Source organism: Pleurodeles waltl, chromosome 12 (genome assembly GCF_031143425.1).
Source record: "Pleurodeles waltl isolate 20211129_DDA chromosome 12, aPleWal1.hap1.20221129, whole genome shotgun sequence".
NCBI classification, from domain to species: domain Eukaryota; kingdom Metazoa; phylum Chordata; class Amphibia; order Caudata; family Salamandridae; genus Pleurodeles; species Pleurodeles waltl.
In genome coordinates this window covers 281378089-281393694 of record NC_090451.1, presented here as the reverse complement: position 1 = coordinate 281393694, position 15606 = coordinate 281378089, and the positions used below count along the sequence as shown (strand labels likewise).

Here is a 15606-nt window from a genome sequence, read left to right as displayed (position 1 = left end):
TCACATGGAACTGCATACTCCTCAACTGAGGCAAAACGTATTACTCTGGACATGTTTTGAGACTGTCACAGTGACTCCTCCCTCAACCCTTATATCCTACTACCTTCTCGTAGTGGGAAATAGGTGTGTCACGCATTCCAACCCAACAACCTTTCTGCTGTGCTACGATTTTGAGATTACTTGTTTTTCCTGTGTGACTCGCTAACTAAAGTAAATGTGTTTTAATGAAGCTTGTGATTAACATATATTTGTTTGTATCTGTAAGATCGAGACAACTATATATGCCCTAGGTATGTGCTTAGCTAAGAAAAGCCCAGATTACTTACATATCATAATTTCATAGTTGCTTATGCTTCAATATAAATTTGCTGGGGTATGACCACAGGAGGCATTACAGGATTGGTTTGCCAAATCAGTTATGTTCTTTGGCTTATCAGCAAAGGTCACAAATATCACATGGTAAGGAAAACATTTATTTATAGTTGCTCATAGGTTTTCAACAATTACGGTCATTTAGTACTTTTTGTTGTGCTAATGGTAATCATAAAAAATGTATTGAATAGCCTAGACTTCGGTGTTACGGTCATTTAAATATTCTCTTATGAGACGGCATGATACTTGTATTCGACTGAGAAACTGGTGTGGCAATGCCACCTTCGTTGTTCCACATTTGTTCCAAACGCCATCGGGATTAAAGCTTTCGCTATAGCCTCATACATCCCACATTGTCCCTGTCTTTTCCAGAGTCCTCTGCAGAGATTCTTAATGTATGCCATCTGATTACTGTTAGCAAGTTGTTTTGTTTCGGAGCAATGGCTCCAACATTGAAACACAGTTACGAGCACAGTTTCCCTTCTCAATATAGCCTTCATCTGACAAAGGGATTGATAAAATTGTGGTATTTCTACAATGTCACAACCACACATGTTTTGGTGATGGCTTAACCTTATTTCAAGGTGCCTACTAAGCAATCTTTTTTAAAAAGGTCTAGAATATGGTACATTTCAAGTCACATTTCCGTTAATCTTTCAGTGTTTGTCAAAATAGTACATTTCTAAACTGGGATTTGTATCTTCTCCCTAGTTGTTTTTAAAATCTATATTACATCTATTGATCATATCCAGGCAATTTACAGAATTAAAATAAAATCCCAATATTATACCATGAAATACAAGAAATCAAATAAGAAGTTACAAATTACAGTTAGTGAAACAAGCAAAATCATTTAATACAAAGGATATTTAAGATACTGTTTCCAGTTTAATACTCACAAAGGGAACTATGATGGAGTAGCTAAACTAGTGTGTGCTGTATGCTCATTGCTTCTAGCCCATAGTAAAATTGTGACACTATCCACAAAGTCCTGGTCCTCTGTAATATTTGTAGGCTTGTTTCCTTGCAGGAAGTGCAGGCTCCCCTATTTTGCAAAAGTAATACATAATTTAGATCAAACAAAACCTATTTCAAGCCCTCCTTCCTCCACAATGTAGCTTTATTACCAAGGCCCAGCCGCCCCAAGTGGAGCCTCACAAACAAATATCTTGGGGACAGTTGGTAAAGGAAAGAAAGGTAGATCCCATTGCCGAATAGTGAATCGTACAGAAAGTAGTCTATGGCGTTGATTGGCAGTATGAACACAAAAGCTCTTAAGAGACCTGGCTATGAACAAATTATTTATTTTTCAGAGATGCACTGGGAGTTCCAGATTGATTGGAGGTTAAGACACATTAATGCTAAAGGGATTATAGTTAGCCTGGCCTTCAAAATCTTTGGTGATTTCAGAATGCAATTGGGTTCAGTGACTTTCAGTGATTTGGAGTTTACACTAGGCACATTGCTGAAACACAGCGGCTTATACCTTTATTACTCAAGTCTGGTAAACCTTCAAGGCCTCATGTCAAGCTACAGCCACACATTTAAGTTTAAAAAACAAGGATCTCAGCTGCTGCCTGGGAAAGAGGCCTTTGCTATTTCCTTAAAATGTTGTTCCAAAGACTTAAAAATCATCCACCAAACGAACATACATAGACCATAGTCTTCACTTAACTGCTACCCCTCAGGGGAAAATATACATGAATCTTTAATGTGTCCAGGTTTATTACCTTGATGCTTGTGTTGATCTTTAGATGATGCACCTTTTGTTCCACAAAGAAAGATTTAATTAGTTTGAGTGTATCCATGCTTATTCCGCAGAATAAGAGCCCAGTCAAGCAGGTGTTCAAAGGGGGGGCTCCACATCAAATAATCAAAGGTCAATGCTATAGATCAATGAATGCTAAATCGAGTGAGATCTTTATAAGAATAACTTATTAATCCTAATAATTGAATGTCATTTTTAATGCGTTCCCCTAATGCCCTGCACAAATCTAGCCTCATGTCCTCTAACAGAGCATTCATTTCCACCCATTCTAATCATCAGTAACATTAGCATGTATTGTGTCTGGTATATAAAACAGTAATGATGAGATTATTGGAAAGGATAGGCACTCCACTTTCCAATTATATTCTGTTAGGCCCTTTGTGCCTAATGGGATATAATTGGAAAGTAAAGTACGTCTAATTTCCTGTGAAGGCACACCAGGATCACAACACATCAAGATAACAGGGTCTATGATTAGAGCATAATATGGCTACTCGTTCATAGGCACTTTGCTACCCCACAACATCTATACAGCATATGATTTACAAGTGACAAGATCACCAGGGAATGTTTTTATGCACTTTACGGTCACAGTGGTTTCACATAAGGCTAATAAGATGATGAACACTGTCTGCCTTAAAAATAAAATGTCAAAAAACATATCATCAAGGGAACACTTTTAAAACCCTTCTAGAGTTCACAGCAGGGTTAGAATCCCTACTAAGCCCTGAATGTAATAATAATGGATTGGAACAGCCTAACCTATCCCAAAATAATCCAGATATAGTCTGGATGTTCTATGATCACAGTATATCAGATCTCCCGAATCTGCAGAATCCCTGTATAACTAAATGAGGGTATTTTGTGTTTTATCTGGAGCCTCCCAGTCAAGGATCTCTAGCTGCTCTACCCTTCTTGGACAGGTGAAAAAACAAAGCAATGCTTAGAAATGTTTATTTTACTACCTACTATGGAATACTCTGATATTGAGTAGAGGTGAGATAGAACTAATAAAATTATGCAAATGCTGCACGTTTACTGCTACTGTTGAGTTTTAGTGTGTTAAAAATATGATTTTAAGATGTAAAAATAAGGCACTGAATTTTGATAAAGTGTAGCAGGTTACACTATCTTGTTTAGTGCTTATGCTGTGCTCCATTCTTCTCAAGGCTTAGATCAGAGCACACATGTCTTGTTTCAGTGCTGAAAATTCAATTTCTTTCCTTTTACCACCTCATGTCCTACCTACACTTCTCTTATTTGTCAAAAACATTCAAATTGCCTTTACTTTGTTCCATTTACTATGTCTTACCTTCACTTTCTCCCCTATTGCTATCCCTAAATTTGTAAAACAGTGGTAACCTTTTTCTTAATCTTATTTTTAATTTATTTTGATTGCATTAACTTTCATCTGTAATAACATATATCTTAACCTGTAATTGATGTAACCAGTTACTCTAATTAATTCAAATATTTAATTTATCTTATTTCAAATATCATGCTAACCCTACCTCTGAATTAATTTATTTCTTGTTAAAATAAGTGAACACTACATTTTATTATTACTCTATTTTTTATTTGTTTAATTACAATAACACATTAATAACATTATGGCAATTCTAATGCTAACCCTTTAATTAATTCAGTTTAATTGTTTAATTCAAATGAGATAAATATGTATTGTATTAATATGATGTTTACCCTAACCTACATTGGATTGTATTACATGTAAAAATTGTATAAATCCTATTTAAAATGTAATTCTAACGTGTGAGCTAGTAGGTCAGGGTGAAAAAAAAGCATGCCACCAAATATGATTCAGAAGCTTTTTATTCCTATTTGTGGTCCTCCTACTTCACTGTCCATGTAAATAAAGCAAAAGACACTCTGATCTTAAACAGGGATATATTTCTGTATCTCTGCTTCTTTCACCATATGTGAGCCATCCTAATTCTACTAACTGCCCTTACCATTGACCGATTTAAGCCTCATGCCTGGATAGAAAAATTGGTGATCCTGTTAAATGGAAAACACTGGTAATATCTTTTTCCTGCCTTTCTTAAAGTGGGTTGCAAAGACTTTTCTTCTACCCATTCAGCCCACCTGTATCTGTCATTTCCCCTATTTGACCCCTTCCCTGACTATCTACCTGTGTCTCTAAAGGTCACGAAGAAGGGCAGAGATTATCCTGCTTACAAAGTAGTGGACCATCAGACACTGGGCGGGAAGGGGCAGGTGTTACATATAGATGTTAGGATATGTCTCTCCATCCCTTGATACCTTCCAAAATTATTTATTCATGAATCAGCCCTGCATACCTCCAAATGTGCCTAGTAGCTGTACAAGGGGAGCTTCAATTACACAAAAGATAGGTGGGATGGGACCTGTACGTATACAGTGTGAGACAGTTATGAACAGAATGTGAATACACAGATGGGAGTTGAAAGTGGTGCGTGCTGCCCCAGGCAATGGTGAACTTAAGTGGTGCTAATACAGGCACTGGAGCTGGCATGGGCAGGAGTGAATAATGATGTGGGAAGGAACCTTGTACGTCTCTGTAAAAACCTAATGTTATATTTTATTATATGCATGTAGTTTTAATGTAATTTGTCTTCACTTAGTTTACTTTTAACCTTAACCATAAATGTTACTGATGTATTTAAAATTAATTATATTTAATTTAAACTAATAAGTAATATTATTCTAACTGTAACACTTAATTGCAATTCAATTATTTATAATTAACCATACTAACTCTAACACTTAATTAAAAAGGTACCTTAATATGAATTATTTACTCATAATATAATGTTAATAATCATATAGTGGCTCTTTATGACATTGGCGGTAAATAAAGCCTGCCGCCACAGCGACGGCCGCCAACCTACTGCCACGGCGGGTACCATACGTCCGCCATATTATTAGCACTGCCTGACTTCCGCCACAATAACGTGAAAATCCAGCAGTGCTCGTGGTGGGCGGTGGTAAGCTGGCGCTGCTGACACCAGCACTGCCCCGCTAAAAGGACTCCGTCACCCGTATCATGACCAGTAATACGGCCTGGCGGTGTTCTGCTGGCAGGGCGCTGCTGGCGATAGCAGTGCCCCTTCCCATTCCCTGCCAGACAAGATAAGTCGGGCGTCCGAGAGGAGCAGGAGGGTGGGGAGTGTTGTGTATGTGCGTGTCTGTATGTGTGCATGAATGTGTGCGTATGTATGAATGCGTCTGTGTGTGTTGTGTTGTTTGCGTGGTTGTATATGTGAATGAATGCTTGTAAGAATGGTGAAGTGAGTGCGTGTCTCCATGTCAGTGGGATTGTGTGTTAGTATGTCTGGAAGTATGCGTGTATGCCAGTGTGTGTATGAATACATGTATGCCAGTGTGTGTATGAATTCATGTATGCCAGTGTAAGTGATGGGTGAATGCATGATGCATGTGGGTGTCTGTGTGTGTGTATGTGGGGAGGGGGAGTGAGGGGCGCTGTGACTGTAATGGAGGTGCGTGTGTGGCTGTGGCGTGAGTTGTGTGATATGTGCCTGTCTGCGGGTGTGTGCATGTATCGGGGGTGGGGGTGTGTGAATGTATCGGAGGGGGTGGGGGTGAGTGAGTGGAACGGAGGGGGGTGAGTTTGGATGAAGGGGTGTCAGGTGAGTATTGGGGGGATCCGCCTACCGGTGACAGGGAAGGAATTCCCTGTCACCAGTAGGGCCTACTGCCATGGTTTTCGTGGCATTGCTAACACCACGAAAGCCATGGTGGTAGGTCGGCTCATAATGCCATGGGCAGTACTATGTCGGCCACCAGGCTAGAGATAGACATCTCCGGTCCGGTGGCTCATACTACCATGGCAGTATGAGTGGAGAAGTGGCGGGTTGGCTGCAGCCACCCGCCAATCTCAAAATGTGGCGGTATGTACTGCCAGCCTGTTGGCGGTAATACCACCACATTAACGCTGGCGGTCAGAAGCCCAGCAGGGTCATAATGAGGCCCATAATGTTTTTAAATGTAGTATTACATTATACTTATTTTAAAAGTAGTTTTCCTGACGCTTTAGGTATAATCTTGATATAATTCAGCAAATGGACAGAATGAAGGTACTTTGAAAGTAGTGCATGGAACTAAGGGCCAGATGTAGGTAGCGTTTTGCATGGCGCAAACTACGAAATTCGCAGTTTGTGCCATGCAAAATGCGCATTGTGATGCACATTACCATTTTGCGAGTCGGTACCAGTCCCTTCCTATTTGCGACTCGCACCGTGATGCAAAATTGCTTTGTGACCTTTGAAGCGGTTGCAAAGCAATTCGCAGTTACCACCAGTGTCACACTGGTGGTAACCCATCCGCAAAAGGGAAGGGGTCCCATGGGACCCCTTCCCCTTTGTGAATGTCGCCAGTAATGTTTTTTCAGTCCAATGGACCACTGCCTACTCTGAAAAACCGAAACCAAATGCTTTCGTTATTTTTTTGTATTGCAATTCGTTTTCCTTTAAGGAAAACGGGCTGCAGTACAAAAAAAAAAAACTGCTTTATTTAAAAAGCAGTCACAGACATGGTCTGCTGTCTCCAGCAGGCCACCATCCCTGTGAGTGCAGGGAATCTCAATGGGGTCGCAAAATGCAACCCACCTCATTAAGTTAATGAGGTGGGTCTTTTCGACCCCATTGAGATCCGCAGACTGTGTCTGAGACACCGTTCTGCATCTGATTTTGCGAATCGGAGATTGCAAGTCGCACCAACTTCCAATTTCCAATTCACAAAATCGGAGTTTACTACATCTGGCCCCAAATATCAGACAAAGTAAAGGAGGGGAGAATATTATGTAAAGATCGGACACCATACTGAAGATAAACGTAAGGAGAAAACATTTCTCATTGAGTTCTGTCTTACATTTCCAGCCTTTTTTGTTAGTATATCGATTTGTTTTTAAATTTAAAGCATTTCATTGACTAATTTTTCTTTTTTACCACTTATGAGTTAAAGGACACCTTTTGCGGAATCTAACAATCGAATACAGTTATCATTTTTTTAATGCTATTGAGGAAAAAAACATTCCACATTATTAGAGAAGGTTAAATTAAAAACCCGTTCCAACTTTTTCAGGATGAAGACTTAAATTGACTTCTATTAACTTTCCCAAGAAGATACAAAAGTGTTCTAAAAAGGTTAATTTCCAAAGTGACTGACTGTCAACTTGATCAAGGTGAAACAACCCTAAAATGTTGGGCAGGTATGATTGTAAAGTGCCCAGTCCAGGCTTTATGCAAATACATTATTTGTATTCTTTACATCAAGAGTTTATTTTTCAATAAAAGCACAGAAATATATTTGTTCAGCATAAAGTAATGCTTTCTTAAAAATAGAAATAATACTCTGACAGAAAGAGTTGGCCCTGTAATATTTCTATGACCTGCAATGTTTGTTGAATTAAACACACAGCTCGTTTTACGTTTACAAAGTATTTTGTAGACATGCTATTGGCTGTTGAGAAAGGCGAGTTAGCCAAAATTGTGTTCTGTCATGTATGTGATTCAGAATAGCCAAAGAGTTTTGGCAAGATCAGTCAATCTTCCTTTCTTCCAATTTTTAAGAATTGAGATTGGATAATAGTATTTGCCTTAGAGTGTATGATGTGGAAAACATCACTCAAGGGGCCTGATTACGAGTTTAGGTGTTATTTATCGCACTTGATAAATAACAATATCACAGGGAACATTATTTATTTGGTGCAACAAGTAACACCTGTTATGAGTTTGTGAAGAATAACATGCAGATTTTGGTGTTTAACACACCAAAGTCTGCATGATATGGTGAATACTGTATGATTTTCCTCATTAAATGTTGGCAGGATTGACCTGCTGAAATTGAACAACAGTTGAGGTATTTAACGCATCGGATATTCATTGGATGTCTTAAATACCTTCAAACTCGTAATTCCAACCCATGCATTAACAGGGCTTTATGCATGGGTCGAAATATAATGAGCAACTTGTAATCAAAGCCTTGTAGTAGAAGATTGATTTTGGAGCATTAGTATTTTCTGTTTCAAACTATTTGCATGAATGTAGTTTAATCATATTTTTTACTGTGTGTTACCTCTATATCAAAACAGACGTAATATCAAAAGATGGAATGGGATACCCGTCATTACAAAAAAATTATTGTAAAGGAGGTGGTGATCATATGACAGCCGGAAGCACACCAAGTAAGAAGGAAGACAAGTATGCTGGACCAAGGTAACTGTTATCCCTACATTTGTCTGGCATTGATCAAATTAAACTCAAATTATGAAGAAGTACAGATGGTTTCCAGGAAATAAGACTTTTAACCATTTTCCATACATGATCCTTAAGAGCTTCCTTGGGTAAAAAAATGGAGGCCACTTTATTTACAAGCTCTCCCTTGAGTTTTAACACAATCCAAGTCACAAGGTATCATGGATGACCATTTGATAACTTGGCTGTGTGCAAGGCTTGGACTCCATAATATGCGATAAGTGTTCAAGGTTCAATGGGGCACAATTTGAAAGAATCAAAATCACTGAGGGTTGTCCAAGCAAAGGTTATTTTGAGAACAATAATTTTGCTCTTTGCTACATATCCATGGGCAAACTAAAGAGGCAATATTCCTAGAAGGATAAAAAATAAACGGGCAAATATGGACTGAGTATTGTTGTTTGATCAATTTATTATTGTATAGCCAATAGGCAGAGAAATAAATCTAGGAAAATAAATCACCTTCACACATATTAGTTCACGTTTTCTAAGTTTTTCTGAGTGCTAGGTGGTTCTTAAGGTATATGATGAGGACACAAAGACATGTTATGCTGTTTTCCTTAACAGCTTTTCAAGTCATACTTTCTTTAGTTTATTTTGTTAATGAAGAATCCAACCAATAAATCATAACATGCCAGTACGTCATATAGTCAACAACATAGTAGGATGTGGACAATATGTCAAAATAAAATGAGACAAAAAAAAAATCTAAATGAATTAGTTTCCAAAAAATCAATACACAGAGTGATATTGTGATAGAAAAGAAGAAAGAAAGCTAGAAGGAGAAAAAAGAGAAGGAAAAAGGAAATGGTGGAAAGAAGAAAGTAAAAAGAATATCAAGTATATATTGAGACAAAGGGCCTGATTACTTGTTTGGTGGTCGGACAAGCCGACCATCAAACTCGCGGGGATGAGAGCACCATCAACCTGGCGGCCTCACCTCCAGTCATATTACGATGTTCCCACCAGGCTGACCGGTGGGAACATTGTATTGTGACGTTCCCACCAGTCAGGCTGGCAGGAACAGTGCTACGGTATTGGTCTTGGGTCCCTTAAGGAAGCCGAGGCCAATACCATAGCATAACAGCACAAACGCGCATTCCGAGGGTGCTGGGCAGGGGGCGCCTGCACTGCCCTGTGGCCTCCAGAACTTCCTTTCCGCTAGCCTTTTCATGGCAGATAAACCGCCATGAAAATACTGGCAGAAAAGGAACTTGTGATCAGCACAGCAGTGCTGAACTCAGCACCGCCGTGGCTGACCACGAGTCCGACTGCCGTCAGCCCATCGAGAGCCATGTTCCTGGTGGGGATGGTGGTCCCCTGGTGTTCCGACAGTCAGGGTCATAATGTGACAGTCAGACCTCCAGAAGTGTGGTGGTCCAACTGCCATTGTGAGGCTGGCTGTCTTGAGATCCCAAGTCATAATATAGGAACGGATAACAACAAAATATCCTATTAAAATCCAAGTGAAATATAACACAAATATTAATTCATAACATTGCTGAAATTCATCAAAAAAGATGATTAGTCTTGTGAAGACATAGTAGCCTAACAATAGCACTAGGATATAAATAATTGGTAATTGGCATTCACGATTTATCACATTTAAATGCTTACTTTAAAGAGTTCAGATTAAATCTGTCCAATCTGTCGTTGTGACATACTAAATTCCACAGCAGTTAATAGAAATATTTTCTTTGGATTTCCAGTGTGAGGTAATGACCTAGAAAGCAATAGCTATTAACAGGTCTACAAGTTTCCCTAGCAATATACTATGGGGCCAAACAGGAAACTTAGGTCTGTCCATATTGGGTGGTCAGAGCAATTTGTTTTTGACAACAGCTTTTGAGAGCAAATTCCTAGAAATAGGATCATTCTGCACTTGAGGAGATACAGGCTAAAAGAGGTGAGTGGCCCAAGTGCAATGTGCAGGAGACCTATAAGCCCATTATGTTGTGTACGCATATTAATTGAGAGATTATATGTGCTGGATAATTCTCAAAATCCCTCAATAATTGTGAAATGTTGAAAATGTCCTTATCTGTCAAGTTTTTCAAAATATGATTTTACAATTTTTCTTAATCAATTTATTATACCAGATGGGAGTGCCAACAAACTGAACACAAGTTGAAAAACTAAAAGCATAAATGGTTTCAGTAAGGAGCAAGAGTGTGAAATAGTAGATGGCAACCACAACTTAAGTGAATTAGACATAAAAAATAAAATATTTTTGCTGGAATTGCAAAATCAAAGCCTGCATTACATAAAACCTTAGATTGGCAATGTTGCAGAAAGGATCCACAAAATTAACCTGGATTGTTTAATCCCAAATGCCTTGTGATTAGCGGAGAAATCAGAAAAATGAACACCTCTCAAATGCCCTGTGATAAGTGGAGAAATCTGGACAATTAACACCTCCAAACACTTTGGGATTTTGCAATCTATACAGGGAAATTCTCATTTCCCAAAAAACTTTGTTAATATACTATTTAAGGTAGGAAAAAACATTTTAGAAATTTTAACCAGCATCATCATAAGAAAAACGTGTACAATTGGGAGAATCGTTATCTTGATTGTGTCAATGCAACCCCACCAATATAAAAATAAAGGACACCAATTTTGTGCAAGGTGTGGACTTTACTAACATTTTAATCTGTATTTATTTTAAGAGTATTGCTACTAGAATTACAATTCCAGATCCCCAAGTGTTTGATCTTAGTTGTATTCCATGATAGACCTCCTTCAATAAATGGGTCTTTTGTGCAATGTTTAATAAGAGGCATAACCTCTGATTTATCTACATTATTTAAGTTTATACAATGAACCTCGTAATAGAGTTTTTCGCACTGTGAAGGAAGTTGGTATAGACAATTCCGGTTTTGACACAAACAAAATAATATTTAAAGGATAAATGTTTCTAATGCCGGAAGAGTAAAGGAGATAGAGGGCATTCCTGTCTAGTACCTCTATTAGGGGAAAAAAAGGGGATTGGATACCATTCACTATTACTGATGACTTGGGAGAAGAATACAGTAGAGAAATAAGCTCTACGAACTTGGGACCAAAACCATGTGACTTCAGTGCTTCCATAAGAAACTGCCAGTTAACTCTTTTAAACGTTTTTGCTGCATCGAGACTAAGACTCTCATTAAGAACACTGTTGGCTGAGCCTGCAATGTCGGTGGTGGAGGTAATGACCGCCACCGGCATGGCTGGCTCAGCTGCCAAATAATGAAGGCTGTGGGGACAGCCATAGGCAGCCTTCCACCACCGCCAGGCTACGTCCAACAGGCAGCCTGGCGATGGCGGAAATCATCATCCGACAGGGCAGCGCTGCAAGCAACGCTGCCCTCTGGATAATGATCCCTTTTCCCTCAGCCTTTCCCTGGCGGGTTCCCCCACCAGGGAAAGGCTGGTGGAAGGGGTGCTCTGGGGCCCCCGTGCAGTGCCCAGCCTCACAGGTCACTGCCCGATTTACGGGCAGTGATCTGCGCAATGGGTGCTGCTGCACCCGCTGCACACCAACATTGGGTGCCGCCGTCAATGTTAAGGCCCTTTTCCCTGCTTGGCCGGCGGGCAGAAGCACTGTTTCTGCCCGCCGGCCCAGCAGGGAAAACATTATATGGCCAGCGGGGGGGTCGTCGCACTGGCGGTCTTTACTGCCGAGATCATAATGAGGGCCTAAGTGCAGCAATAAAGATTGCCTCTTTAGAAGCTTTGCAAATATTATTTTAAAAAGTACAAGACCATCAGCTCTGTTTCTGTTTTTAACAAAACCAGATTGTTCCAGTCCAAAGAAGTCTGGTATGAAGTTAACTAGTCTAAGGGCCAGCGCTTTGGCAAATATTTTACAATCAGTATTAATGAGAGAAGTAGACCTGTAGTTCTTGCACAAAGACAGATCACAATCTCTTTTAGGTATAATACAAATCATACCCTCTGAAAAAGAACCCAAAGAACCATTCAAGGAAGAAAAGTGATTGCTCAGCTTAAATAGCATAAGAAAAAGATTTTTTTTAAGTTTGAAATATAATTCTACTGTGAATCCATCTGGAACCGGTGCTTTCCCTGTTGTGAGAACTTTAACAGCAGGATATAACTCTTCAATTTTTTACCGGTTTTCTAGAGGACACAAATCTATGTTATCTGTACCTCCTTCCTTACGTTTAGAGAAGTTGGAATTAATAAGCACCTCAGATGACTTAGTTTCATGAGAGTACACATTTTGGTAGTAGTTCACAAAGCAAGCAGCAATATCAGAATCTTTGAACATTTTCTCGCCCAAGTCATTCACAATAGCTTTCACAGCTTACTTCTCCCTTTTGTACTTCAGATAATTAGCCAATAAAGAACCTGCTCTATTCCTCCCATTATAATACCTAGCATTAATTTTAAGAAGAAACTCACCAGCTTTTAGTAGTGTATTTGTTAAACTGTATTTCAACCTCCATCAATGCATCCAGATCAGCTTGATTATGTTTTGAAGTATCGTTTTTTATGTTCTAACGTCTTAATGTTGTCAAGAATAAATGCAGATTGCTTTTTTGCATTGTTTTGTAAGGAAATTTAACTAATTATAAACTTCTAGAGGATGCTTTGAATGCACCACAGACAAAGGGAAAAGGAGTGTCCCCTGTGTTTTTATTGTCATATTCTTTGACAAAGTTTTCATAGGTAGTGATGAAAGTCCTATCTGAAAGCAGGGAATTATTACATCTCCATTGAGATTTTCTATTATTGCTCTGCAGAATATCTAGGTCTTTCCTAACCGGGGAATGGTCAGAGATCAGAATTGACCCAATTTCTGAATTAACCAAATGTTGAACCTTACTTAAATATAAATAGCCAATTCTAGTTTAAGAATTCTGAGTGGCAAGTAAAAAGAGAACTCTTGAAGATCTTGGTTAAAAATCTCCAGGACTCAGATGGGGAACTGTGCCTTATGAGCACTGTTAGGAACAAATCCAGCTTAGGTATGCCTATCAGGAAAGGGGTCCATTAGCTGATTACCATTCCCACCTCACAGAGGAATTATTACTAGAATGTTCAAGTATTTTCTGTGAAATGAGTTTCCAAAAAAGTTGATCTGAATGAGTAGGTCCATTTACATTCAGTATTGAATGGATATTAGCCTCTATTTTGAGTTCATTTGAGAATCATTTTCTTGTGAAATAAAAGAAATAGGCAAATTCTTGTGACAACATATAACAACATCATTCGTATTAGAGGCAGAGGAGCAGAAATATATTTCACTGACACATTGCTTCTTAAGTTTAACAAACTCAATATCTGAAAGATGTATTTCTTGTAATAAAACTATCTAACACGTGAGCCTAGCCAAGTCTGATAATATTCTTTGCCACTTAATAGGGGTTTAAACCCTTCACATTCCACACAATAATTCCAAGATTCATCACAAATGATGTGATTGAAAATCAATCACTTGACTTAATAAGCACATAATATGTAACACTTTAGAAAAAACAAAACAAAGAAGAAAGACAAACAGAAAGGAGAAACAAGAAAGAAAGAAAACAAGAAGACAAGAAGTGGGGCACAATCCCGAACAGACTAACAAAGACATGAATGACGAAAAAGAGGAAAAGAATACTCCCTAGTCATAGCTGAAACAATACGGATATGAATTGAAACACCCTGAGGATGTGAAAGTGGCGGAACACCTAAATATGTGTAGATCGTGACTCCAAAGGACAGAAATGGAAATAGAAAATATAAATGCCAGAGTGACGTATTATAAAGAAAAAAAAACACAAGGAAGTGCAAAGAAACCAGGCAACACCGTTCAATAGGGAACAGTTGAAACATAGAAAGACAACATAATGACAAGTTTACAAAAGTCTCAGAATTTACCATTAATGACATAGGAAAGACCAAAAACGAATCTGGAGATGAACAGCAAGATGTGCAAACAGAACAAGGAACTATACAAGAATCCAGTCTGAAATATAAAAAAAACACAATGATGCAAGGATTATGAATAGCCATGTGATCACCTAAAACCAAGAAAGAAGAAACATTAATGCAATGGGACATTTCTTAAGCAGATCAGAGAACAACAAAACCATGAAGTAACAGAAGAACTCAGTTCCAAATCTTCAGATCTGTGCTATCTGATAAAATCGCTAAGCTTGCCAGGGCCAACAAATGTAAAAGTCTTATCTTACGTTTGTGATCTTGCCAGCAAAATACAATTAGTTGTTTCCTTCTACGCGCTGTGGTGTTGGAGACATCTTGAGAAAGGAAGACTTTGTTCCTGCCCAGTACAATTGTCTGATCTTTTTTAGTTGCTGAAAGAACATCCGTCAAGTCCGTCAACTGCAGGAAGAGAATGATGTTGCCCCTAGGCATTGTACTAGATGAAAAAGAGATCTTGGGGCCCAGGTGATGAGCCCTTTTGGATGATAAGTGGACCACGATCTCTCAGGTGAACAATTGAAGGAAAAGTCTTTTGTAAAAATTAAATCATGTTGGAACCCTCTTGGTATACCATGCTAACAAAGAGTATTTCTCCTGTTTCTGTTCTGTAAGTTGTTCAGTTTCCTCGACCATATGGGAAACATCTGGTATGACATCTTGAACATCACTCACTCTCTGTTCAATGGCAGATATTCTCTTATTGTGAAAACACAATTTTTTCTCAGTTCTTTGAAGAGTTCAATTTGTTTCAACAGCAAAAGATTTCAGAGCTCTAATCTCTTCCATGAGATCTTCTAAGATCAATGGGGAAGGTAATCTTGTGGGAGAGTCCATATCCTTTTGGGCCTTTCAACAGTGGTAGAGGTGTTAGGCTTTTTTGAAGCTGCCCCTGAGATTTCAGGAGAAGTGGAGAACCTTTGTGAAAATTCACCTCCCTCTTCAATTTTGGCCACAAGGAATTTGTTATCAAGATCCTTTTGATGCTTTTTAGTCTTGATAACGGACGGAGACTTGTTGGAAAAAGAAGTAGGTTCAAAGCCAGCTCTCTCCCTTTGCGATCTTTCCACTCTGTCACAAGAAAGAATAGCATATGCCAAACCTCTCTAACAATAACAAGTTAATAGCAATGCCAAAACGATTCAAGGTAAGGGCTCTCACCCTGAACTTGGTAACCAATGAAGAGACAGGATCAATGTTATGAAGGAGTGGTACCCAGCAATATATTGGACCATGAATGACTTTGCAATCCAGAAATAA

General features: G+C 38.8%; 1 protein-coding gene across 3 annotated transcripts in view; it reads left to right on the top strand.

The window, feature by feature from the left end:
- Nucleotides 1–15606, top strand: part of DNAAF1 (dynein axonemal assembly factor 1) — a 319527-nt gene that overhangs the window by 50901 nt on the left and 253020 nt on the right. For all 3 annotated transcript variants that reach the window (XM_069216210.1, XM_069216209.1, XM_069216211.1), the window contains exon 5: nt 8250–8373. In XM_069216210.1, the coding sequence (XP_069072311.1) occupies nt 8250–8373 (124 nt within the window). The remainder of the gene's footprint in view (nt 1–8249; nt 8374–15606) is intronic.